This window comes from Xiphias gladius, chromosome 10 (genome assembly GCF_016859285.1).
Source record: "Xiphias gladius isolate SHS-SW01 ecotype Sanya breed wild chromosome 10, ASM1685928v1, whole genome shotgun sequence".
NCBI classification, from domain to species: domain Eukaryota; kingdom Metazoa; phylum Chordata; class Actinopteri; order Istiophoriformes; family Xiphiidae; genus Xiphias; species Xiphias gladius.
In genome coordinates this window covers 13,911,528-13,939,053 of record NC_053409.1, presented here as the reverse complement: position 1 = coordinate 13,939,053, position 27,526 = coordinate 13,911,528, and the positions used below count along the sequence as shown (strand labels likewise).

The window sequence follows — 27,526 nt, the reverse complement described above, 5'->3', positions numbered from 1 at the left end:
AAAGACAGTTAAATTGTGGCTCATGGGAAACTTGGAGATGTAAGCTCATCATCGTAGTTAATAAGTGTACGTGTTTAATATATCTTTTTAATTTTATTGTTGATGATACATACTGTATTGTCGTTATAGTATGTGTATCGTTAGTTTGATGCTGTCACATTCCTGCATCAATGCTGTTTTTACATCAAGAATCACAACTGAAAGAAGTCTTGGAAGTCTTTACTGTGTTTTCCTTGACATCTTGTAGATATGTGTGACCTGTGGTCCCCTCTCTTATTGGGTCCAAAAAACTGAAAAAAAAAGAGAAAAAGGACAAAGCCCTCTTTGAGTCACATCTATAGTCAACCTTACTCACTAATAACATTTTGCAAATCAAGAAGAAATTTGATGAAAAAATTCTTCACTCAGGGTCCACTTACTAGCTTTTCCCGCATCTCACAGTCTTCTTCAGCAGGTGGAGCTCACTCGCGCTATCTCCATGACGACTGAGCAAACTCCATTTACTGAGGAAGATCGTGAGATGTCGTCTGAAGCTCCTGAATAAGCAATCAAGTGGGCCTTTAGTTAAGATTTTTTGTTAAACTACTATTTCCAAGGTATAATTGAAGAACGAGTTTTTCTGCTCGACCTCAATAGTTTGGTTAATGACAGTTAACTGGGTCCATAGATGAAAGAATGAAGACTTTTAAAAACACGTTTAAAACCCCTCAGCACAAATTTCCCTGCTAACACGCAACCATACTGTAAATGTAGTCTTTGGCCACGGGGACACCTAGTGGTCAGCGGACAGAAAGACGTCCCCCAACTACATGCAGTTGTGAAAAGGTGAGAATTTTGTAATTTTGGTAACTAGATGGGAGAAGAAGGTTCACATCCTGCACATTGGTTTATAATGTATGAGGTGCCGTTATAAACTACCCATGAGTGTATGAAGTGGTTAAAACATCCTCGGCCAGCTTCAACATTAAAGTGCTGCCAACATGTTAACGCCTCAGTGCATCAGTAATAATAATCCCATTATATAATACATGTAACATAACACTGAATGAGGCCATGCCTTATACTGTGTACTTTTTTTTGACTTTACTGATAATAGTTCTTTACTTTTACTTAAGTAAACTTTACTACTCTGGTGTATTTAGGAGTCTTATCAGCTGTTAATTGTTGACAGTTTTCTGGTGCTGGTTCCTGAGCAGATTAGATAAGGTTTTTTTTTTGTATTTTATTTTATTTTTTTGATGCCATCGTGACATTCTGTCTCCTCTCCCCATTGTGGTCATTGTTCCACTACAATGTAAACATTATTGCCACTCTGGAATAGAAAATGTCAGCAGTAAAGATTGACAGTGGCCAACTGTTAAAGACCCAGTTTTACATTTGTGTCAAGCTCAAGTCCTGTGTACAAATGTGGGGCCTCTCAGTAACACAGCCAAGAATTCATTTGTACCAACCACCCTCTGTCAGCATCAATATCAGTGTATTCACGCCTGTGTTTCTTCTCTTGCACTTGGACTTGAGGGCAGCAGAGGTACCAGCGAGCTGTGAGTCTAAGAGTGTCTGACACCGTCCCCTCAGATCAACATGATCACAGGAGAAACGTGACGCCGATTTTCTCCCCTCTTTCTAGTCGTCCACACTGACACACGTGACTTTAAATTAAAAACAAAAAAGACATTTGCCACAGTGATATAATTTGTTGTTGGATTTGCAAGTTTTAATCAACTAATTTGAGAGAGACAGAGAGAAAGAAAAAAAAAACAACCCACAATCCAGCCCTGTTATGTTACCTTTTCAGACATCTCTTCATACTATTACTACTGTATGTGTTTCCACTTAGAAAACATTCTTTTCAACCTGACAGGGTACAAGTGTAAACACATTCATGCACTGGACCTTACAAGTTGATCTAAAATATTTGTATGCAACGATCTTTCAGGGTCACCTTTATTTCCTACACTTTGACATCCACTTCATGCTCTCCACTCCACACATCTCTCATTGATAAATACTTTGTAGGCTTCAATAAAATAATAATAAATAAATAAATAAACCAGACTACTCATGTCTTTGGTTTCACCTTGCTGTCTATTAATAAACTAAAAACATGCATCTTTTCTTTTTTTTTAAAAATTATTCTTACCTATGCCTCTAAGTTGGAAGTAAACCCACACATAATGCTTAACACACATTAGAACTGATGACGTTTTCTTTCCCGTGATTTTTGAAAAATATCCGTGATGAAATGTGGGGATGCTCAGATCGTGCAGTGTAAGGCATGTGTGCACCGTCTTCACCAGATTTGGATTTTGACAGTTATTATTTATTTACTTTTAGACACTCCTGTAGATGACAGACAGATGACAATGCCGAGGTGAGAATGTCCCAATGCCTTTAGTGCAGTACATCTCACCTGCAGCTGTTTCTTTTGCTTCATGTTTACATTGGAATTTGCTGAAAGAAAACATTTTCTCCATAGATCTTCATTAATGTCAGTGTGTCTATCACATAGTCACCAACGCAACAACACCATCCATTATTACTGATCTATCTTGCCTTATCAATCAGTCTCTTCGTCTTTCACAGAGCCGTCTCCACACAGGACGACCCTCTCCGTATATAATAACGCCTCACCTCCCTCCCATCCTCGCTGCCACAGCCCTCAGGCCGATGGACGATGAGAACCGGGAAGAACCGAGCGTCCCTATAAGTGGGCGGACTGTTACTGAGGGCCAGCTGGCTGGAGTCGGACCTGCAGCACTGCTCGTCCACGCAGCAGGGGTCCGTCAGGTTGCTGCTGCGGCTCCTCCACAGAGCCACGGTGCGATGGGAGCCGTACATGCGGCAGAGGGAGAAGCGAGACGTGTCCGAGGAGAGGTGGGACTGGAACAGCGCCCCCTGGCAGGAGAAGATGGAGGAGCAGCTGGAGCTGGTGATGGTCCTTCTCCTGCTTCCCCCGTCTCCTCGTCCGGGCAGCTCGCTGCACAGCTCGCAGTCGTCCTGGCTTTGGAGAGCGCCGTAACTCTGAGCAGTCTGGCCGCTGTCCAACAGGAAGCAGTTGGAGGATGAGGTGCATTCGGTGTCATGTAGTGAGTTAGAGTCCGCTGTGCTCGTGTTTATTAGCATGGCCTCCGAGTAGCTGGGGATCACCTGGCGGTTGCAGCGTATGTGCCACTCCATTTCAGTGCTGTCCAGTGTGTCTACTCTTGGAAGCACACAACCAGTGTTATTCCCCACAGGCCTGTCTTCATCCAGAGGAGACGGGCTGCTGTGGCTGTACTCTAACCCAAACAGTTTCTCTATGCGGTAGTGCACGTAAGCAGTGCGGTACTCAGTGAGCACTCTCAGAGGCCAGGACAGCATGAAGAGAGCTGCCAGCCAAAAGGCAACCTGGGAAGTGTACCAAGGCATCCTATCTGGGTCTACTAAGGCTATCAGGTTTTCTCTGAAGTCCACATTCTTCAGCTGCATCCCCTCCCTGGCCTCCATGTAATCGTCCAAACCCTCGATTTCAGAGAAGAACCTGGCTCTCTGGTTGATGTAGTCATTTTCTGGACCTGCCTCGGTGAAGCTGAAACACTTGGTGAAGCACAGGCGAGTCGCTGGATGTCCCTCCAAGCCTCTGAGGTCACGGGATACATCTTTCATCCCACAATGGCTGTAGTCGAACTCTCCCTCTGCCACGTGCGTGTTCACTCTCTCATGGTACACCTGTGTGGTGGTGTAGGCGTCCCCGTTACGGTATCGAGTGACCTGCCGAGTCCGTCGGACGAAATGGTAGCTGATAGCCTTCCACCATATGCAGGGCTGGGCCTGCCGCATCCGCAGCACACGCTCATACACACTTTCCACGTCTGCTTTGCACTGCAGCTCGCTCCTGGCTCTGCAGTGCCAGCACTCCGCCATGTACAACACGTAGAGCATGAGCAGGAAGGCCAGAGGGATGTAGATGTAGCCGTCAGAGCAGGGGCTGTCGTGGTAGATCATTGAGTGCCCTCCAACGCCCATCCCCGACGCCCCCCGCAGGGAGGAGGTGAAGGAGGCCGCGAGAGAAGAGGTGAGGGCGGAGTTGAAGCTGATCTTCGTGACCCGGGTGAGCTGACACCAGGCCACCGCGCCCACGCAGCTGTACATGAGCAGAGAGAGCAGCAGGCAGCGCCAATGGGACTCCCGGCAGACACAAGCACCCAGGGACTGCTTCACTGGACGCTGCTGCAGAGAGAGAGAGTAATGAGGAAAAGGCACTTAGAGCAATGAGCCCCCTGAAAGATGGCGGTGATATCATGACTTGCAGTAGAAATGCAAATGAACCCTGGCTGCACTATAAATTGCCGAGCTTTTCCCTACCTAAGCACAAAGTAAATCAAACTAAGGGGAGCTCATTGGAATTCAGTTATACCCCGTAGTGTCCCAGTGGGGCTGTGTGTCAATGCAGCTGAGAGATAAATAATAACCCAGGTGTTTTCACACCTCTATCTCTACATTAATTTAATTTATACTGCATGAGGCCAAATGTACTTGCAGGTGAAGGTTGTCACATTTATACCCCACGGTATCACTTATGTATATGCAGACACAATCCGAAACATCTTGGAGATTCAAATCCAGAGTTAGAAATAGAGTGTGAATGACACTGGGGTTTTCGAGGCAGATACCAATATTGATATTTGAGAATTAAAAATTTAACAACAATATATTAGGTAATATTTGTTTTTACATAAACAAACATTTTAGATAAGGATCTCTAAAATTTGGCTTAAGAATTGTGACCAAGATATGTATCGAGCGGGATATTTTACAGTGTAAAGAAAAGTCTTGTCCGTGCTCTCTGGTGTACAGGAGATGTAATGGAGACACAATTACTTTTTGGTCGATGTATCCACCAGTACAGATACATCTGTGATAAGCTAATTGTTAGTGGTCAGGCTCTAGTTACCAGTGTGCAAAATGTATGGTGCTTGCAATGAAACTTAGGCTCATGTGTTCTTCTGAACAGAAGTGATGCTCCGAGCACAGCGGAATAAAACATGACATTAGTGCTCAGTTAACTTCATCAGCCATCGATGAAAAAAGCCAAACATTTTCTGTGAGATTTTACTGCTTTTCTCTGTTGGATGTGGTTTTAAGCCACACATTACCTTGAGCTTAGGAACTTGTGATGGGCATTTTTCACTACTTTCTGACATTGTGTAGATTAATATGTAGTCAAATAAACCCCCACAACAACCGAGCAATTAACTGGTGACAGAAATAATTGTCATTTGCAGCCCAACGTGGCACATTTATAAACATGCATGAATTAATGCACTTAAAGTGGAAGAATGTAGGTGTACTGAACATGCATAACATTTCTTACTTTTCTTAAAATCATCGAGTTATGAGAACTGTCAGGTTCATCTATTCTCAGCTGATGTTTGTAAGTACATATCTTTTGCTGTAGTTAAAAGTAAGATAAATAGTTGAGGGGTTTGTCTATACCTACCTCCTCCAGGACACCACTCTCAGCGGGTGAGTCCTGCCCCTCCCGCTCCCGCTCCCGCTCCTCTCCCTCAGCAGCATCGGCAGCGCTCGCCGTCGTGTCCTCCGCAGAGTCCGGGCCGGAGGAGAGCATGCTGCACTTTTCGCATGTCAGAGAGAGGTTGCGAGCTCACTCCTTTTTATCCACATGCTCCGTGCTAGGTATCCCTCCGTTCGCTCCCCCTCCTTGTGCCCCCTTCAGCCCCCGAGCGTCTGGGCCGGAGCCAGCGGGCCGCTGCTGCCGCTGCTGCTGCTGCACGGCGCGGGGATACCGCCGCGGTCCTCCCGACTGGCCTGGCGGAGGGGGGCGGGGATGAGGGATTTCACCGCAGCAGAGACAGCAGAGGTTGACCATGGTGCGGTCGGCGAGGCTTGTCGTCAAGGGCCAGTGGTGTGCAGTTGAAATCGCCTAATAAAAACGCACATGCTAAACAAAAAAACAGAAACACTGCACTACGTTCATCCAGATTCCGGTTGGCCAGTCTCCTGAAGGAGGGAGGGGGGAGATGCTGTTATCTCTTGTACATCCTGGCCTTCCGCGACATAAATCAGACACGATGCATTAAATATTCGCCAACAAGTCAGCTAAATATTGTAAACCTTCTAAGCCCCTAAATGACCTAATAATTTCTGCAAGAAGGAGGTGTGTGTGTGTGTGTGGGTGTGTAGTCAAGAAGGTCGACGCGCCATCGTTTCGCCCCACGTTGACAGAGCTTTTATTTTGAAGGTGGGGTTTGGCGTCACATTAAACACCTTCCGTGTGCTCCCCGAGTGTTGGACATCACGGATCCTGCACTAAACTGGAGGTTAGCTAACGCAATTGTGAAACGCCTTACAGCAGCAGAAACAGTCCCACTGCGGTGATACGATTTGTTATGGTTTTGATTATTTTCAAGCTTTCGACCGAGAGAGGTTTGAGATTCCCAGCTAACGTCAAGCTAACCTTAACACGTACGTTACATTCATCCCCGTTGCGTGTCCGATGTAAACTCCACTACACGTGAAAACGAAGGAGTTCTATTTAGCCAACGTTAGATATAGGTCATCTCTTTGGTTTATTTGTTTAAGTTTGTCGCTTTCTGTCCTTTCTTACACTACTGGATAGCGTCTGTTCACAATAAGATCAGCCACGCTAACCCAAGTTCAGCCTCAAGTCATGGGCAGATGTGAGATCATGTTGAATTCAAAATCTCAAATCAAGATGGGTTCAGACCTGCCAGAGGAAGCTATCAGCTGAACACAGTATGAGGAACCCGGAGTCAGTTTGAAAGGGTTTCAGTTCATTTCAGATCTCATTCTTTATCTGTCATCAGGAGCGTAGCTGTTGTTTTTCTGGTGACCCACCAGCTTTGGGCCCCTTGAACCATCACCACCTTCCACTCCAGCAGTCTTCTGCCAACGTCTGTTTCCCCACCAAGCAGTGGGAGGTGTTTGAGAGATGGATGGTTGGGCTCGGGGTGAAGTAGACACTCGTGCAAAGGGAAAGAGCATTAGACATGGCCGGTTGCAATGGCATTAATATCCTCTCCTGTGTCCTTCAGAGGGATGTTGCGACGTCCCAAGCCGACTGACTCGGAGGCCGACCTCCTGAGAGAGCAGGAGCAGTTTCTGACCTCTGGTGCCCCGTCTGCTGCCAATGTGATCCGCCGCCCTGACAAGAGGAGAGGCGAGGCTGGAGGTGGAGGAGGAGGAGAACACAACGGGGAGAATGAAGGAAGTCAGAGGGATGTGGTCACCATAGAAGGTAAGGACGCTTACTCGCTGACAGTCCACATTTTGGGGGGTTTTCCCTGATCCAGAATGAGGCCTAAGGTGGCTCCTAACCGACATAAGTACTGCATCACATTATTAAGTTATATGTAACATCTGACAACAATGTGGAGCATATCATTAGATGCAGATCAGTAGGATTATTTAATACGGATACCCCAAACATAATGTTCATGTGTATGTTTGTTCTAGATCCTCCAGACCAGCTCCCTTCTCTGACACCAGCCCCCCCCAAGAAGTCCCGCTTTAAAGCCAGTCGTGTCACCTTCGAGGATGAGGATGCCGAGGAGAGCCTGGACAGGCACGACACTCACATCAGTGCTGTTCTCTCCAGGATCGTTGTAAGTGCTGGTTGTTCAAAAATGGGAAGTGCAAGCTGTGAATCGGTGGCTGTGTACTCCACACAGTAGCTGATTTTCCCTGTTGGACCTCTCCCAGTATAAATGCGAGTTCTGTGTTACATTGTTGTGTGTTGTGCATGTTTTTCTCAGCTCTTCAGAGTTTCATGAGGTCTTGTTTCTTCTCAAATAATACATAGTTTTAGTTGTTTATTCTTTTTTATTTTTTCACCCGGGAAAACGTAACATTGTTGTTTATTTCAAGGAGAGAGATACCAGCTCCACTCCAATATCTCTACCGGCATTTACAGGCATGGCTTTCCCCAAAGTAATACACCGCTCAGAAACCAGCAGTCAGGTACAGAGATATTTACGTCCATTCTTCACACACTATTTGAATTTCGAGTAAACCATGACAAATATGTTTTCTATATATAGCCAAAAACACACATTACTTAAAAAAAAAATTACCTCAAAAATGTATAGTTTTACTGTTCATACTTGTTTGTATTTTTACATTAATTTTGGCAATGTGTAAAATGATCCTGGTTTTCGTGCATTTAAATATTTTAAGTCAATTACTCCTTGCAACCAGGTGCCTCTGTCTTCAGCGAGAGGGAAGAAAAGCATCTTTGCTTGTCAGATTGCAGCTCAGAGACTTAAGGAAGGAAGGACACCGTTGCACTGTGCACCCGAAACTGCTCTAAGACATGAACCCAGGCGGCAGAACCTCCATCCTGAGACTAGTATGGATACAGATCAGTGTGATGCTGCAGGTAATCATGAGTAAACTTCATGTAATGTCACATGACAGCTGATATGTTGGACTTCTTAAGGAGTATATGAATTGTGTCCTAGTTCTTGATAACAAAGTTTTTTTTTTTGTTTTTTTAACCAAACCACCCCTTTTTGGCATTATTTTCATCCACGCTCCTTTCTGTTCTCTAGAATCACCTATAGTCTCTGGCTCCAGGCTGGTGTCTGGTCAGGGGCTCAGGGCCAAAGATAGCTCAGGAGAGACCAGGAGGATCCACAGGGAGAACCAGGCCAAACTCCAGGCGATGTCTCAGTCTGAGATACTAGAGGAGCAGAAGAAACTCTTGTCTCAGCTCGGTACACAGTGCTTTTGTCCACGTGATAGTTAATAAGCATCTAATATAAGTTGAAATGAATACACGAGCTGTCACGGACAGTAATTTGTAGTCCCTGGACTGTTTTTGTATCTTGACTTGTCCATCAGAACCTCTGTTCCTTTTTGCTGGTACCACAGTGTATAACACGATTATTTCTGCCTCCCAGATCCAAGGCTGGTGGAGTTTGTTCGATCTTGCAAAGCCCAGAGTGTCCCATCCTCTGCCTCCCCATCCACGCACCCTGAGGGCAAAAGCAGCAAAGACATTTTTCCTCTTGAAAACGTTAGCAGAGAGCCAGACTCCTCCAGTGCCGCTGTGCTGTTTCAGAAACCCCAAGAAGTGGAGATGGAAGGAGAGGAGGAGGAGGAACCACCACCACCACCTGCTATGACGGGTATGATGTATTCAAATAAACCACTTTATCACTTCTACGTTGCCAGTTCCTGCCCTCCCGATATAAATGATCCATCTGGATTTAGGTTACGTGGCTATGTAACAATTTTCTCCTCATCTCTCTCATTTCTTCATTCGGCTTGTTGAAATTGTAACCTGTTTGCTGAGGCTGTGTAATCATTTGATCAGTGATACATCACAGAGCAGCAGCTCACACACCAGCATACCTGGCTGTCTGCCTGCCGTCTCTCCCTCCATCCCCGTCTTTATCCATCCTGACTGTCCTGCTCTTTGCTTTGCTTTCCCTCTCCCCACTCCCTAAGCACCCACCCTCTCATTGTATAACTGATGTGGGATGGTTCTGCTGCATGGCTAAAATCCAGACAGAAAGCTGATCATTGACTTCACTTTGTGTGATTAGCAGAAAGGCCAGACTGAGCCAGAAGTAGCCACTCTCTGCAATTAAGTTACTGCAGATCATTCAGAGAATACTCCCCGTCCTGATGAGAGTGTTGCCAATGATCACATGAAACAACACATAACGTCACATGGTGCTGTCAGGATGTGATTTACAATGTTGTCAGAACCCCATTCTTCATATGATATGCGTAACAATACGTTTGCGTAATATTCTAATAATGGACGTTTGTTCAAGCTAATACTCCTTTTTTACTGGAAAATAAAAAAAATCCACACTCCTACTGAAAAAATGTTACTGTGGCTAAAGGACTCAGGAGGAAGGATCTTTTTCTCAGTGTAGCAGTAGTTTTTGATCACAGTGGTGGCACACGTTGGAGCTGTCGCTTTATTTGTGATAGCTACAACCGATTACAGTTGTCCCACTTAATAGGAGCAATCAAACATTGTTACCCAACACGCTTTCCTTCCCCCACTGTGTGTGTGTTTGTTTGTGTGTGTGCGCGTGTGAATTCAGAGGATGATCTGCTGGTGAAGCCACAGAAAGAATGGGTCCACATGCACAAGCTGGAGCCAGAGAAGCTGGAGTGGATGAGAGACCTGCCTGCACCCAGAAGGAAAGGAACCAAGAAGGTAGGGAGCTGTTTTCTTGCAATACCAGTAGAACCAGAAGAAGCTTGCCATGTTCATTCATTTCTACTCAGAGCCTTAGTGACAGCTGAAAAGTGGTTTTCCTGAGCCAACACATTCCACGGTTCCTGTGTGTCCCGATAGGCCATGCAGGCTCGGTTTGACTTTGCTGGGAGCTTGATCCCACCCACTGAGGATCTTCCCACTCACCTGGGTCTGCACCATCATGGAGAGGAGCCAGAGGTCAGTAGGCACTAACTCAAATTTAAAAAAAAAAAAAAAGTCTCTCTTTATTTTAGTTTTTTTTTCTGTTACCCATCTTACCCATTTGAACACAGTGTTTTCCAGACATCTGGTTTTATAAATAGAACTTTTGAGTCACGGAAAATCAGTGTTTACCTTTTCTCCAGATAGGAGGATTGAATCTTTGAATCTCACAGTCTTAAACATAACCTGCCCTTGAATAAAAATGTCTGCTTTAGCCTTGAGAGAATGTTGAAGCACCATTTTGAGAGCGGAAGCCAAGCTCATGTCAAAGTTTGCTTTTTAGACAAGGCCCCTGGTCTTTTCTGTTTGTTTTGATTTCATTCTTGACACTGAGGAATTCTCCCCCCAGCGGGCAGGTTACTCCCTGCAGGAGCTCTTCCTGCTGTCTCGGAGTCAGGTGATCCAGCAGAGGAGTCTGGCCCTCAGCACTCTAGCCAACATCCTCTCAAAGGTACACAAACAGACACACTCACTCGATGTCATGCATATCTACAGTCCCTGTATTCACGCTGCATTTTTTTTCTCTACCCTTTAGACACACGCTGGAGAATACCTGTCAGTTCTGAAAGGCAGTGTGAAGTCTATTATGCTGGACGCCGGCCTGCTCTTCCTGCTCCGCTTTGCATTGGATGACGGCGTGGAGGGAGTGATGTCTGCAGCTGTGCATGCACTTAAAGCACTTCTAGTGTGTGCAGAAGATGAAGTGAGAAAACTTAAAGCATGACAGCACGTCATTAAAACCTACAGTCATTTTCATTTGCAAACTGATATAATTTAATTCATTTTATCTCCAAAGACTCAAAGAGAAAGTTTAAGGTATGATTATTGAGTCATTCTGCATAGTGCAGTTCAAAAAGAGAGTAACATCGACCGATTTCACAGAACATGTCACGACAACAGAATCGAAAACTCGATTTGTATGAGGTATAATACACTGTGGTTGTCTGTCACTGTTCCTCCGTAAGAGTACCTCCGGTGTCTAGTTCCTCTGGTTCTCATCCAATTTGTTTCTCCTCTCAGGAGTGTTTGGACTGCACTTTCTCCTGGTTCCATGGCCTGGCCTGCTTCCCTCTGCTGCCATTTGCTCAGGAGGAAGAAGATGAGGAGGATGAAACGCTGGACGACAGTATGAAGGAGACAGCCAAGGAGAAGGAAGAGAGGAAGAGTGATCATGATGTGGCCAGGCGGGATGTTCTCAAGGCAAACAAGCAGAATTCAGTCTTCCTTTTTATGTCTTACTTGTTTTCCTTGGGTTTTTCAGATTCATTATTATTATTATTCTAAATCAAATCGAAGAAGTCCTGTAAATGAAGGTTGAAAGATTGTTTTTTTTCTGTTATTCCTGTCTGTGTTTCAGGGTCTGCTAAAGATGAAACTGCTCCCCAGGCTACGTTACATCCTTGAGGTGTTTCGACCATCTCCTCGAGTGGTCCAGGATGTCCTTGACATCCTGACCCGTATTGCTAGGCACTCCTCCTCATCTGCCACACAGGTAACTACAGGAACAGCGACAATCCCGCTCAGTAAATCTATTCAATCTATTATCGCTCATATTTTTCCTGGCCAAATTCAGTAGGAATGTATTTCATTCAAAGGTGTTGGACTGTCCTCGCCTGATGGAGACAGTGGTGTCTGAGTTTCTTCCCACTTCTTGGACAGCACCCTCTCTACCCCCCCCTCAGTCTGTTTATGGACTCCCACTGGCCAGCGCCATGAAGCTCTTAAGAGTTCTGGCTACCTCTGGCAGACATGCCTGTGCCAGACTGGTAAGTGTTACAACGTTGTAACTGTGCATTAATCAGTTTATTGAAGAGAATATCATTAAATAACTATATGTTATCTCAAATGCCTGCATGAACTGTGTCTATATTGTTTTTTCAAGCTGTCAAAGTCAAAATATTATGACTCATTTTTTTATGATTTCTTCTTTGTTTTATCATTTAATCACTTTGTTATAATTGCGTGCTTTTAGAACAAAGCCCCTGCCTAGTGTGTATTGGAATGTGGGCAACATTGCGCTAATGCAATCCAGTTCTGTGCTGAAAGCAACTTCGTTAACAAAGCATATACAGATGTGGCTAAAAGTGTTGGTACCCTTACACTTTATTGAAACAATGCTCCGTTCTTCCTAAAAAGGGTTGAAATTAAAAGTTCTTTTGTCGTAAATACCTGCATGCCTTTGGTTTGCCATAGATTAAAACCAAGAAGCTGTGAAAAGAGCTGAATTCTTGCTTATTCTACCAAGATTTTCTAAAATGGCATGGGCAAAATTATCGGCCCTTAGAAGTGGTGATAAATGAGTGGATTGTAATCTTGTATACTAATTGAAGACTATTGTCTTCAATTAGTATCACGGGTGTCTTCAATCTTATAATCAGCCATTGAGCCTGTTTAAATGGAGAAAAGTCCTCATTGTGCTGTTCAGTGTCACTTTGTTCACCACACTGAACATGGATAAGAGAGAGAATAGAAGAGAGTCGTCTGAGGCGATGAGGAAGAGAAAAATTGCCAAGCATGGTCAAGGTAAAGGCTGCAAGACCATCTCCAAGCAGTTTGCTGTTCCTGTGAACACAGCTGCTAATATTATTAAGACGTTTAAGGTACACAGCAAAGAAAAAATGTACCCCAGGTTGAACAGAAAAATGGTTCGAATGTTGGAAAAAGAACCAAGGAAAACTTCAAAACAGATACAAGCTGACCTCCAGCATCAAGGTACAGCAGTGTCCAGTCGGACGATACGTTGCTTTCTGAATAGAAGTGGGTTCCGTGGAAGACCCCACTTTTGAAAAGGAAAACGTAAAAACGCCCAGCTAGGGTTTGCTAAAATGTATGTTATTAAGCCACAATGCTTCCGGGAGAATCTCCTGTGGACAGATGAAGCAAAAATCAAAGCTTTTTGGTCACATCAGCTCTGTGTTCGCAGAAGAAAAAAAATGAAGGTTTCAAAGAAAAGTACACCATCCCCAGCGTGAAACATGGAGGAGGCTCAGTTATGCTGTGAAGCTGCTGTGCGGAGTCTCGAATCTGTGCAGGGCACAAAGAAATCAGAGGATTATCGAGGTGTTCTACAGCGAAACATGCTGCCCTCTGGCAGAGAGTCATGGCTCCTGCATTAATCTTTAACATTAACATTAATCTAAAAGCAGCCAAGAATGGGTGAGAAGAGAACATTGGACTGTTCTGAAGTGGCCTGCTGTGAGACCTGATAATAATGCAACTGAGCGTCTATGGAAAAAGCTGAAACTCACAGTTGGGAGAAAGAAGCATAAACCTGAGAGAACTGGAGCAGTTTGTTCAATGAGAGTGGGCCAAACTACCAGCTCGGAAGTGTAGAAGTCTCAAGAGCTACGAAAGCGCTTGATTGCAGTGTTTGCCTCCAAAAGGGTGAGCTACAAAATATTAGCTTAAGGGTCCCAATATTTTTTGTCCATGCCATTTTTATGTGTTGTATTATTTAGAATATTATGTTACATCAAAAGCAACATGTCTGTTCTATTAGATAGAGAGAACTTTATCCAAAGGGAAGTTGCATTAAATAATGGAATACAGAATAGTGGATACTAATTACTTTTGTCAGTTTCAACTTGTTTCAAAGAAAATTGTTTTGTTTTTTTTCCTTTTTTAAATGGAAGGGTGCCAACACTTTTAGCCACATCTGTGGAAGTTTCCAGTAGTGTGTTGAGGGTACACACACCTCCCGCGTGCAGCCCCATGGGTCTGAAATTGTATCATCAATTCTACCAGAAGTCGTCTGTAAAATACAAAACATAAAATATAGATAGACACAAGTGACCTCACCTTACATCACAAATGCTACATACAAAAAAAAGAAAAAAAAAAGAAAAGAAGTATTAAAAAAAAGAAAAGAAAAAAAGAATTATTAAAACTTTAGGTTTCCTTTGATTCATTGCTTACATACAGTATTTGTAACCTTAGTAATATATCTACCTGTCTCCTGACCGCAGTTAAACTCTCTGGGAGTGAGGGAGCGTCTGTCTTGTCTGCTGAGTGCCGAGCCAGGTGAGCTGCTGCTGGAGCCAAGCGAGGCCCTCAGGATCACCACTGAGGCCTACAGGCTGTGGACTGTAGCAGCCGGCTATGGACAGGCTTGCAAGTTATACATGTAAGCTAACGTCTTAAATCTTTTTGAAGCATTTTTTAGTTTCCTCTTTAGCTCTGGTTCTATCTCCGGTTTTATGTCTGGGTCTTTGGCTTGCTAGCTTGCTTCATTTTCACCTCTGCTCTCACGCAGAGTGCTCGTCCTTCACTGCTGTCATTATTTTTCCACAGAGACCTGTATCCAGCCTTAGTGAAGGCGTTGCAGTCTGTTCACCAAGTGCTGGACCCCTCAGATCCCCTGTTGCCTCTGCAGCTCCAGCGAGTCCTGGCTCTGCTCTCTTCACTCACACAGGTCACGCACACTGCTGGATGCCATCAGGAGCTACAGGCTGGCATGGTCAGGTACGGATGAAAGACTGAAATAGACTGAGAAAGCCATGCTGCTACATGAGTCATCACACAGCACTCCTTGTTATCTACATGGTGCCCTCTCTGTATTTACTACAGCTCTCGGGGAGAAGAGTGTCCCCCTCCTCCTCCAGTGTCTTGGGGTCATGTCACGGGGTTGCAGGCGTCCTTGTTGGGCCATTTGAAGGGCTTTGTGAAGAGCCTCGACAATCCGGTTCAGAAAGACAGCAGCCTCGCTCTGATACCCGCTTACCTGGTCTACCTAGAAGCTTATTATCATCAGCTCTCCAGACAGGTACCGTTTCTCACCTTGCACTTCTTACCTGTATGTGCCAGTCTGATTGCAAAGCCACACTTTTTGGAACTTGGAAACATGAGCAGATAGAACTTATCATGTGAAACTTTTATTAACAAATCCACTTTTGTTTCTCAAGTAAATGTCTGTAAAATGAAAAGGCAGAGGAATCTCAGTTGCAAAATATCTGATGGTCAGTTAGGAGAACTTTCCAACAGTTGACATTTATTAATTTAACAGAGTGGCGTGTAAAATGTGTAATAAAATAAGAATATAAATAAAAGTGTAAAATGTAGACAAATTGCAACTCAAATATTTATTTAATAAAATGTAATTTGCTTCTTCAGAATTGTTTCAAGCCTGTGGAGACTCTTCAAGAGCTGGAGCAGCTCACATCTGAGGTTCTCTTGCCCTTGTTTTCTCACCCTGTTGTGCAAGGCCTGATAAAGAACCTCAGGTATGTTTGATTAACTTTGTTAATTCTGTTGTCAGATGAAAGTTACCTCAAAAAGCATTTTCTTCTTTTTTTTTCTAAAAAATTATGCATTTGACCCATTTTTCAAAACTGTTAAGTCTTTACTCATCTGTATTTATTGTTACTTTTGCTACACCAGGTCTTCCTCAGTAGTGTGTAATGTCCAGTCCAGTCATCAGGGCCCAGAGACCACCCCTAGCCTCCCTGGTTTGGGGTACCCAGGCTGGAGAGATCGCCCGGGCCTGGTTGTCCCCAGCTCCCCACTCCCTCTTCTTACAGGCCTGGGGCTCCTTCTGCAAACAATCACAGGCATCCACAAAGGTCTCAGCTGTAAGGTATGTACTACTTAAGAGCTTGAATACTTTGGGAGTATTATATGACATGCTAAGACACAGAAAGGAGGTGAAATCATCATGGGGTGATTTTACTGCTGAGCTCATCTCCATCGAAAGAGGTGGAACTAATCAGTAAAATGTGTAGTCTTTGGTTGGAATGAAAACCTACATCCTCTTCTCGGGCACATAGTGGCCTTTTATTGAGTTACATTTTTCTGGCATCTTGTGCTGACACATTAAAAAAAAAAAAAATCCCATAAATTTGATCTAAATTTTTCCCTTTACTGGGTCTGATTTTCTCTCCCACTCTGTAGTTCACTGGTCTCCTCCTGTCAGAACCTGTGATTGATTACCTTCGTAGCTGTAGTCAGGCTGCACCCACCCTGTCTCCCACCCGAGCCTGGCTTCTCCGACATGAACACCACCTCCTCTACCTGCTGCTCCGGCTGGCACACAGGCTGGTAGGCTCCAATCTAAATGAAACCCCATAGACACATAAACACTCTGGTGTGTGTGTGTGTGTGTGTGTGTGTGTGTGTGTGTGTGTGTGTGCGCCCATCTGAACTTTGCACACTTTGTGTGTAAACTCAGGTTCCATCTGTGATAAAGTGATGTTGTTTTCTGCTTTACACGTATCATCAGCTGTGTTTTTTTTGTTTTGTTTTTCATGTAACCAACTTTTTATTTTTATCTTGTATTCTTTGTCTTTTTTCAGGTTCCCACTGAGTCAGAAGTAGCAAAACATGCACCACTGTACCACCAGGTGGCGCTGGTTCTGCTTCCATGGTTATTACCAGGCAGTGAGTACCTGGCACATGAGCTACTCTCCACCATCATCTTCAGCAAGGACTTTATATCGTAAGTTCACATTGTTTTACTGAGTTTAATTAGCAATGAAGTGCCAGTAAGTGCCATCGCAATCATCAGCCTAAACAGTCTCAGATGTTATTCTGACTTTTTTGTGTTGTTCATTCTATATAATACGTTGTGTTTAAATAATTGTTTAGATTATTCCTTGAAAAGCAGGGCCCATAATTATGATCTAATTTCACAAATTAGATTAGATTCAATAATTACATTTCTTGGAACTGGATCAAATTAACATATGAAACCAATTCCATCAAAAGTGATGTTCGACGTTCTTCGCTTCCTCTTTGCTCCGGTGTTACTCAGTTTAAGTTTGTTTGTTTACCTTCCAGTGAGGGCCACAGCGGAGGACCGGAGGCTGTAGAGCTGGGGGAGCTGAAGCTCCATGAGGGAAAACGGCACCACACATCTCCCTCTCTCCAGACTGTCGGCTCTCTCCTGAGAGAAGCCTGCGTCCAGCTGCCATCTATCCGGGGCTGCTTCCTCACTCACCTGGCCCATCTGGAGTCATCCGTACTGGTGTCCCAGGATGCTCTCCTCGGCCGCAACCCTTGGATCAGCTCCCATCTCCTCCCAGAGCTCACCGGTCCCACCCTGCCGTCTGATTGGCCTTTCCTCCCACTCGTCAGCCTATATGAGCAGACCGGGGTGTCTCATGGTGGAGGGTTAGCGGTGGAGGAGCTGCCTCAGGGGGCTCTGCAGGTGGTGACCCACTGTCTGCAGTGGCTACTGCTGCTGGAGGTCTGGAGGGAGGAAGCTCTAAAGGTACAAATTCAAGTCAAGTCAGTTTTATTTGTATAGCACAAAATTTCAAAATTAACTCAAAGGACTTTACAATCTGTACGACATACAGCATCCTCTATCCTTAGACTCTTGATTCCAATAAGAAAAAAATGAACCCACACCCAAAACAACAAATCGTCCATTTTTGAGGCTCTGACAGTTCCACCTAAAGCTAAATAAAAGTTTTGTAATCATTAGGGCTAAATTGATACCGGAATTGTGAAGTTGATGCAGGGGTAACAAAATTGTATTGCATATCATCCAACATAGTTTATATCAATAACATTTAGAGCTGAAACAATTACTCCATCAATAGAATTAAAAAGTGCTTTACGTGGAAGAACCAAAATTAAAACAATTCAGCAAAAACTTATTAAGTTTTTGAAAGATGTTACTTATTCATTGATGATATAATGAATGAAATTAAACATTTGAGTAATTTGTCATGCCAAAGTGCAGCTCATTCTCTGGTTCCAGCTTCTAAAATGGATTGGATGATTTGCTGCTCCTCTGTTTCATATATCGAAGTAGACTAAATATACTTTGGAATTGGACCGCTTGTTACACCAAAAAAAAAAAGCAACATGAAAATGTCTCCTTGGGTTCTTAGAAATTAAAATACGCATATTGAATAATATAGACTAATTAAAAATAAAAATAATCATTAGTTGCAGCCCTAACAATAATAATATATCTATGTTAATCAAAAACTGGTCCTTAATATTGATCTTTTTGTGTGTCTCATTCAGGCAATCTCACATTTCATTTGTTATTGTAACATCCAGAACATGTTGTGCTGTTGTAGGTGATCCCCCCGGTCGCCAAGTTTGCCCGCCTGTCCTGTGTGTTCCTGTGTTCCAGTGACTTGTTCCTGGAGAGACCTGTTCAGAAACTGACCTGGGGTCTGTTCAGACTGCTGACCAGGTCTGATATAACATCCATAAAATGTTTGATATCCTTGTTCTTTAAGTGCAAAATCTCAGTTGAGCACAGAGCAAGGTGGTTTAGATCCTGATAAACAGGAGTTCTTCATTTTCAGGGGATCCAGGGTGGACTCCTTGGACTTGAACCTCCCTCCTCCAGGTTTAGCCTCCTTCCAGGACCTGTATTCAGCCCTTTTGGCTCAGTACGAAGCTGTGTCCTTTGGAGACCGGCTGTTTGGCTGCTGGGTCCTCTTACCTCTGCTGAGGAGGTACAGCGCCACCATGAGGCTGGCTGTGTTTGGAGAACATGTGGGGATGCTGAGGTCACTGGGAGTCACTCTGGAGCAGGTAATGGTGATGGCGATGTTAATGCTTTTAGTTTTCATTAGCTGTCTTTTCATCTTTTTGAGTAGTTTTACATTTGTTGTCTGTCTCTATTATAACACAATTATTCTACGATCATACAATTCATGATTTGAAGTTATTCTAATATATCTCTCTGTCCTGTCATTTGAAGCTGTCTATTCCTATCGAGCAGTTCACCTCTCCCCCTGAAGACTCCCTCCCTCTCCTCCGTCTCTACTTCCGCTCTTTGGTAACCGGGACCCTGAAACTCTGCTGGTGTCCGGTCTTGTATGTGGTTGCCTTGTCTCACGTCAACTCCTTCATGTTCTCTCAGGACGCTTCAGTACAGGTACGGCACTGCAGGGCACACAGCTGAACAAAAACATCCCTTTTTTAATTAATTAAATTTTTTCCACATTGTGCAATAAAGTGATTACAAAACAAATTACAGGGACACACAGCCAAAAGAGAAAATATAAAATAAGACAAAGACAAACATACAGATATATAGATATAGATATATAGATAGATATATATATATAGACATATAGATATATAGATATAGACACACGCACACACACATATACAGTGGCATGAAAAAGTTTGGGCACCCCTGGTCAAAATTCTTCTTACTGTGAATAGCAAAGCGAGTGACACATTGACACATTTCTTTAATATTATAAGCAAGATTACGTTTTTACCTCCACCTTATAAAGCTTTAAGAAAACAAAAAAGAAAAAGGCCCCAAAACAATAGTTTTTGCACCCTGTATGGTCAGTACTTACTAACACCCCCTTTGGGCAAGTATTACAGCTTGTAAATGCTTTTTTTAGCAGCTACGAGTCTTTCAGTTCCTGTTCGGGGGATTTTCACCCATTGTTCCTTGTAAAACGCTTCCAGTTCTGTGAGATTTTTGGGCTGTCTCGCTCTTTTGACGTCTATCCACAGATTTTCCATGATATTTAAGTCGGGGTACTTTGACGGCCATGGGAAAACTTTCATCTTGTGCCTCTTGAGGCAGTCCACTGAGAATTTTGAGGTGTGTTTGGATCATTGTCCTGTTGTAGGCGGCATCCTCTTTTAATCTTCAGCTCTGTATATATTTATTTTTTTTACAGACAGTGTGATGTTTGCTCTCAGATTTTGCTGGTATTTAATTGAATCCACGCTTCCCTCTCCCAGTGAAATGTTCCATGTGCCACTGACTGCAACACAAGACCAAAGCATAATCGATCCGTCCCTCTGCTTAACAGTTGGAGAGGTGTTCTTTTCAAGAAATTCTGCACCCTTTTTTCTCCAAACATACCTTTTCTCATCGCGGCCAATTTGATCTTTATCAGTCCACAGGCCTTGTTTCCAGAATGTATCAGGGTTGTGTAGATGTTCCTGAATTTTGTGGTGCGGACGAGGAAAGGTTTTCTTCTGATGAGTCTTCCGTGAAGGTCATATTTGTGCATTTGTTGCTGCACAGTGTACCACCACTCCAGAGTCTGCTAAATCTTCTTGAAGGTCTTTTGCAATCAAACAGGTTTTGATTTGCCTTTCTATCAATAGGACGAGCAGTTTTTTCTGAAAGTTTCCAGACCTCAGCTTGACTTCCGCTGTTCCTGTTAACTGCCATTTCTAAATGTCATTACAGACTGAGGAAGCGGCTACCTCAGTGAAAAAACTATCTTCTTATAGCCTTCTCCTGCTTTGTGGGCATCAATTATTTTAATTTTCAGAGTGCCAGGCAGCTGCTTAGAGGGACCCATCGCCGCTGACAAGGTTTGGGGAGTCAGAGTATTTATAAAGCTTTGAAATTTGCATCAGCTGGCCTTTCCTAACAATGATTGTGAACAAGCCAAATCCATAACAAGCTAACTAAGGCCTGAGACCTTGGTAAAAGTTATGAATGCTCAAATCTCTTGGGGTGCCCGAACGTTTGTATGGTGCTCCTTTCCTTTTTCACTCTAAACTTGTACAAAACACACTAATCTTGCTTAAAATGTTTTTCCCTTAAATGTTTCATCTTTATCTTCATGCCTTTTGGAGATCGGTTCATCTTCTACTCACTGAAGCCAAACTTTTCCATTCCTCTGTATATACACATAACACACACACACACACACACACACACACGCACAAACAAACACATGTAAGGGAGGAAAGTGTATAAAAAAAAACATGTATATGTGTGTATATATATATATATATATATATTATATATATATATATATTTTTTTATACACTTTTATTTTTTTTACTTTCACCCTGTTATACACTTTCCTCCCTTACATGTGTTTGTTTGTGCTGTGGTGTAATATATATATATAATATATATATATATTATATATATATATATATACACACACATATACATGTTTTTTTTAATACACTTTCCTCCCTTTTATGTGGCAAGAAAAAACCTTAACAGGGAAAACAATAATAAGCAATTAAATCAATCAATTGATAGGTGGTCTATGTAATTAATAAGTTCATTTATAAGTGTGTGTATATATATGGGGGTGTCTCAAGAGTGTCCCATGGACAGTGGAATTGAGTGGGTTAATCCTGTGGTTGTTTGTTTGTTTATGAAGTAAGTGTAGGAGGGAGAAAAAAAAACAGCTAAGACAGACATATAATAATTGTAATAATATTAAATGGCTAATATTAATGATCAGAAAACTGATATGTTTGTGTGTGTGTGTGTATATATCTATAAATATATGTGTTTGTATAATTATGATAATCACGATAATGATAAATGATAAAACAATCATCATCATCATGACAGATAGTACATATGTATTTCTGAATAATATGAACAGTAATAATGACATTGACGGATAGAAATACTATGGCGAACACATTTAATCCTAAATATTAAAAAAAATAATTGAAAAAAACAAATAATAATAACAAATAAGTGGTAATAATTACCGTCACCCTGTCAATAACTGCGTTAATTACAGTAGTAAAAATAAAACTAAACACCAAAGGGAAGCCAAATTTGGAAGGGGAGAGTCTGGATTAGAATGAACTATATAAAAGTGAAAACAAAGCAGAAACACATACCGTATATGGCGGGTGCATGTGTGTAGGTACGTTTAATTCCATGGCTCTGCAAGACAAAGAAAATAAAGCATTTAAAGTTAGATGGTGTAGGAAAATGTTTGCGTGATGGAAAATTGGGATACAGGTGGCAGAACTTATTGTGATTGAAAGACTGTGTTCATGTTTTGATTTATCACTGCCTTGTGGATTGGAGATCAGGCAATAGTGGAGGTTAATTTAATGGTGACTGGACCAAGTTTTATTGAAATCAGCTGTTTTAATGTTTGAGGGAGGCGTACATTTTTTCCAGTGATACATGATCTATTAGACGATTCTTCAACTGTATGATGTTAGTTATTTTTTGATTTACGGTTTAAAAGGATAGTCTTCTTGGCGATAATTAGGCCTTTGAGGAGACTACTAGAAGTAGCGTTGCGTAATTGTAGTGCTGATAGGTCGCCCAAGATGGAGACCTCTGGGGATAAAGGCATGTGGGAGTAGCTGATCTGTAGCTTGAAGCCACAAGTGCCTGATTGTTGAACAGTGCCAGGTGGCATGCATATCGGCTGTGAACGGTATGTGCATCTGTCCAATTCAGTAAGCCCCAATTTGTGTAAGTTTATACCAGTGTAGTGTATTCTATGAATAACCTTATACTATATGAGTTGTAAGTTTGTGTTATTGCGCTTGTTGCAGTTATTTTTGTAAATTTGAGTCCAGACTTTGGTACTAATTGGTACCAATGGAGAGGCCTCGTTCCCACTTGGAGAGTGGGACAGACTGAGCTGTTGAGAATTGTATAAATTCTTGACAGGATTTTTTTTTGGACCTGAGAGATTCCACATTTTCTCTATTAGAATTGGATGAGTTCAACTGCAAAGAGTTGTATTCAAGTTTTGACAGGATGGTTGATTTTAATTGAAATTTTAATTGGTACACTAAAAACTGTGTATTCTTAAAGCCGAAGTCCTCGATTAAAAGTTGAAAACTAAAAAAGGTACTCCCTTGAATGTTATGGTGAAGATGTGTAATTCCTTTATGCTTCCAGGTGGTGGAAAATGTAGTGGGTTTTTCTTTTTTTTTTTTGATGGAGAAGTCCGGGTTGTTCCAAATTGGTCGAGTGGAGGAATAGTGCAGCTGTGGAGTCAGTGATTTGAAGGTCTTTCTACCAAGCTGACAGGGTCAAGGATATGGTTCTGGTTTTTTAAACAGTGATGTTGCTTGATTGTCTGTCTTACACTGATCAGGCCTCTGATTTTTATGTCGTTGCATAATGCTTGTTCAGTTTCTAACCAGAAAGAATCAGGTTTGGGGGAATTGAGCCATTTTGTTAGATATTTGAGTTGATTGGCTGGGTGATACGATTCAAAATTTGGGGCTTGTAGGTCCCCACTGGGATTTTGGTTTTTATAAAGTTGAGAGTTTTATCCATGGGGATTTGTTTTTCCAGTAGAATTTTGAGATAGCTGAGTTGAGAGATTTAAATTAGGGGGAGATGGGAAAAATAGGGATTTCTGTAAAGAGAGAGTTGATTTTTGATAGCATTCACATTTTAATTGTTGCTGTTCTACCAGAAAGGGAGATTAGCGATTTAAATCATCTTGTATTGATTTGAATAGTGGTATGAAATTTAGAACAGCTCTGACAGCTTTGGAGATAATGTATATTGATGCCTAAAAATGTATTATTGCCTGGGCGGAGGTGAAAAGGTGATGGCAGGGCTGCCATGTCCCTTCTATCCATACAAAGTGCTGAGATGGTGACAAATTCAGTGAGTAGCTGGAGAGTTCTGAGAAAGATTTTATAACCATACAGCATTCTTGCAGGGATGAGTGAAGGTCCTGACCATCCCTTGGAACAGATGGAAAATATGAGACCTCTGTCAGCGCTGCAAGTGTTTTCCTGATTTATAGAAACAGCTCCCCAAAGGCTCCAAAAATGCATCCAAGCCTCGGTTGTCATGCTTTCTCTGAATTTTCTCATTACGTATTTATGGCAAGACTGTGACTTTTAATTTTTTATGGCTAATTTAATCAGCCATAGTGAAACACTAACCACCACATGTGTAATGATTTAGCAAACCCAGAAGGTGCAGCGACTGCCCTTAGTCGGAGGCTGGATTTAAGAAAAATACTTAGTGGTTTCACATGGATTTATGTACATTTTATGCATCAAATATGAGCGCACGACATGCAAAATTCTGAAGATGTGATGAGTCTCCAAAAGCTTTCCTCATGTTATTGATTTAATGTCAATGGAGCAACGTCAGGGTTGAGCTCACAAATTCAACTTTGCTCCCTCGTGTTCACAAATATTGCTTTAAGTCATGGTGTATGATTGCTATTTAACTGGGAGGTGTTAATATCCAAGTATAAGAAACACATATACCAGCTTAAATTTATTCACTCCATTCACAAACACATTATTCCAGAGCAGTGAAGCAGAAAACATTCATACATGAATGTGGAGAGTTACAATAAACACTTGGTTGCGTCATTACCTCATTGAGGCCTTAGATGTTTAATCACCTCGTCCTTTTCCAGGAGGTTGAAGCAGCACGACACAGTATGCTGAGGAAAATCTACTACCTGACTGATGAGGTACTTTTCTCCTTTGTGTATCCACTGCTTTTCTTACCTCGCTTTCTCCCTATGTCTCTGATCTTTATATGCTGCATGGTTTTTATTGATTATACCAACTTTTCCTGACTCTTCTCATGTAACTTCCTGACTATGTTTTCTCCACATTCCTCCGACAAACTAGTCGGTTTCTTGCTGTTTTTCATCTTGACCATGGTTCAAGTCACTGTTGGCCTGCTGGACTCTTTTTCTTTCCATTTATAGTTATTGTAGCTTAGTTTTTATTTGTTTTTCATAAATGTTCAGTAGCTTTGTGTTTTTATGTCTTTGGGTTGAATATGTTTGTCGTGATCCTTTCATCTACTTTACTTTAAGTTCAGTTTCTCTATAACACCTACTTTTTGTCTTATTTCCAGCTTTTCTGTAATTTCAGTAATAACCTTGTCCCCCTAGTTCCATTGAATAAATTTCCAATTTAAAGTGCTGCAGTAATATAGTTCAGAAACCTTGTGTTTCTGTTTATACTGAGGTTATTTTTTTGTCTGATGTACCCCCACATCGCTGGCATCCTGTCATGCTCCACATGTTCATTTGAACTGATTTTAAACTGGATCTAAATTAACACTATTAGTTACATAAAAGTGGATATTGTTATACAGTGATTTAATATAATTGAACTCTCATTGTTTAGGTTGGTTTGGTCAAGTTTTTGTTTGTGCTGCTACAACTTGGAGGAACAGAATTTGGATGTTTCACCTGTTTATTCATTACTTTTAGCTACAGTATGCCAACAATTTATTCCTTTTTGGGGTTTTTTCTTAAATCTTTTCCAGCCATTTATCCTTTGCCTTACTGCCTTACTGCCTTACTTGCGACTTTTCTGCTCGCTTGCCAACTAGTTTTCATGCACTCTCAGTAGTTGTTATAAACCTTTAAAGCAAATCATTATTTCTATTCTTTTTAACTTGGTTGAGCTGCTCCACAATCTCTCCACATAACAACTACAGAAGTACCCCCTGGGGACCAAGTACCCCTGGTTGGAAATCAATGGTTTACACCAGCTCTTCTCCTGCTTTTCTCACCTCTATCTCACTCTCTTTATTTCATTTCCAGGTGTTGAGGAACCACTTGCTGCTCTTCCGTTTTCCCCAACAGCACTCAGAGTTTGGCTTTGATGTGTACGAGCAATTGCCTCCCATTAGAGCGAAGCGCTTGGAGAGTGTCCTGGGACTGCAGGAAAGCAGTGATGACAAAGGAGACTGAGTGAAGCAGAGAATGGAAAAAATAAAGGTAGTCAGGCAAAAACAGAAGATACAGACAAGTGACTGTATAGGATTGATAATTTGGGGCACTAATGGCCCCTTCCCTTCTTCCAACTTCCCTACTTCTGGTGTCCTTGCTCAACCACACCCCTCTTCAAACTCGGCCTTCCCTTTGATGTCAGCTACACACTTGTAAAGTTTCGTTACTGCATCTTGCAAGGTTGTGATGCTATTGTGGTGACTAAATCTGTCGACAGACAGACAGACGAAAACCTGCCAAAGTACTCAGAGCCACCCCTTTGATAGTTCCCACTACAGTAGGTTTCTCCAGGATGACATTTTGCCATGATGACACACACACACACACGCACACACACGCACACAAACACACAGACTCACAAACACAGACTCACAAGGGGGAAACAATAACAGCCCAGCTGTTTTGGCCCGGCTGGTAATAATACACGACCATAACTGGAAATGATCTGAAAGTCTGTTTAATCTGTTTTTGGTTTTCTAAGTTTACACTAACCTGTCTGAACCACAACACAGACAAAGCTAAAGACAAATGTTAAAAATGAAGTGCAGATGCAGTGAGGCATGAGTCCCATAAACTTCCCTCTAATCAAATGGGAGGAATTTTATGTTCTTCCTTGTGACGCCAGCACTTTGCCAGAGTTACTGTGCTGTGTTTAAAAAAAAAAAAAAAACAGCCTCAGCGAGTCTTGGCATCTCAGAGTAAAGACAAATATCCCACTTTACAAGTGCCTGAAATAGTCTTTTTTGTGAATAAAACATTATTTCAAGTATGTGTCAACTTAAATGTTTTTATTCATAATTCACTATACGACTCGACACTGCAATTATAGCCCATAAAAATAGTATTTAACTGTGCAGCGACGTTTGTAGCGCCTAAGGCCACACCACAAATGCCAACACACACATTTTGATGTAAATAGTGCTGCAAACACATTTTTTCCAGTGGCTTTTAATTAATTGAAATGGGGTAAAAACCCAATAAATAAAATATCCATCTGGATTGGGTCTCGTGAGAATTTGGATAAGCAGAATTCATTGTTCCCTTCTGTCTCACTGATCAGTAACACTCACTTTCAAGTCCTTCACTGACAAAGACTATATATAAATATAGTCTGATCTATTAGTTCAGTCTTACATACCTGCAAATCTGTGTTTAATATTTTATACTCCGTTTAAACATTACAAATCCCCTCTGTGAACCCATCATCTAACCATCCTCATAAGCTCCTATCCTTTTCATGCTCAGGGTGGCTTGCAGTATAAACAGTAGCTTCAGAAAGTCCAGATATACTTGAAAAGAGTTTTTTTTTCTAGTTCTGGAGATGATGGCATTGTTTTTCTTTTGATTATGAACCCTGCAGCATAGCAGCTTGAAATACAACAGCAGAAAATAGCACGAAGGTAGAGTTGCAAATAATTCTTCTGCAGGAACTGATTCAGAAGTAAAAAACCTTCAGGGTTCATAAAAATTGCAGAACCAAAGCTGGTGGATGCTGGGCTAGAGAAAACTCTCTCCAATAACAATAGCTAGTATAGTCCTCATCGTTATATAAAATTAACATGAGCATGAATTCCTTCGAATGAAATGTGGTGTAACCACATCTAGTGAGGACACTCCTCCTTTGCTGAATTCCACTAGGATCAGCCACAACACAAAA

General features: G+C 42.2%; 2 protein-coding genes across 3 annotated transcripts; one reads left to right on the top strand and one right to left on the bottom strand.

Moving 5' to 3' along the window:
* Nucleotides 1-1,749: 1,749 nt before the first annotated feature.
* Nucleotides 1,750-5,969, bottom strand: LOC120795166 (transmembrane protein 151B). The gene is made up of 2 exons (XM_040136790.1): nt 5,480-5,969; nt 1,750-4,209 (listed from the first exon to the last, which is right to left on the bottom strand). The coding sequence occupies exons 1-2, from the start codon at nt 5,606-5,608 to the stop codon at nt 2,578-2,580; spliced, it is 1,761 nt and encodes a 586-aa protein (XP_039992724.1). The 5' UTR covers nt 5,609-5,969; the 3' UTR covers nt 1,750-2,577.
* A 150-nt stretch (nt 5,970-6,119) lies between these two features.
* On the top strand, nt 6,120-26,539 carry rpap1 (RNA polymerase II associated protein 1). 2 transcript variants are annotated; one of them, XM_040136788.1, is made up of 27 exons: nt 6,120-6,320; nt 7,056-7,258; nt 7,477-7,625; nt 7,888-7,980; nt 8,218-8,398; nt 8,571-8,735; nt 8,922-9,149; nt 10,083-10,198; nt 10,340-10,438; nt 10,812-10,913; nt 10,998-11,165; nt 11,483-11,662; nt 11,820-11,954; nt 12,058-12,228; nt 14,428-14,585; nt 14,753-14,923; nt 15,029-15,224; nt 15,572-15,681; nt 15,839-16,034; nt 16,349-16,495; nt 16,750-16,892; nt 17,234-17,666; nt 18,490-18,608; nt 18,724-18,955; nt 19,125-19,301; nt 24,532-24,588; nt 25,681-26,539. In XM_040136788.1, exons 2-27 carry the CDS (start codon nt 7,060-7,062, stop codon nt 25,828-25,830), a joined length of 4,275 nt encoding a protein of 1,424 aa, XP_039992722.1. In that variant the 5' UTR covers nt 6,120-6,320; nt 7,056-7,059; the 3' UTR covers nt 25,831-26,539. The 2 variants fall into 2 exon arrangements, with proteins under 2 accessions (XP_039992722.1, XP_039992723.1); XM_040136789.1 differs by lacking the exon at nt 6,120-6,320 and adding an exon at nt 6,330-6,465.
* Nucleotides 26,540-27,526: the final 987 nt, after the last annotated feature.

Coding starts and splice junctions, on each gene's coding strand:
- LOC120795166 (XM_040136790.1), bottom strand. CDS start 5,608: ATGCTCTCCTCCGGCCCGGACTCTGCGGAGGACACGACGGCGAGCGCT. Junction 4,210..5,479: donor AGAGTGGTGTCCTGGAGGAG/GTAGGTATAGAC, acceptor CTCTCTCTGCAG/CAGCGTCCAGTGAAGCAGTC.
- rpap1 (XM_040136788.1), top strand. CDS start 7,060: ATGTTGCGACGTCCCAAGCCGACTGACTCGGAGGCCGACCTCCTGAGA. Junction 10,439..10,811: donor ATCATGGAGAGGAGCCAGAG/GTCAGTAGGCAC, acceptor TTCTCCCCCCAG/CGGGCAGGTTACTCCCTGCA. Junction 16,893..17,233: donor TTCAGCAAGGACTTTATATC/GTAAGTTCACAT, acceptor TTTACCTTCCAG/TGAGGGCCACAGCGGAGGAC.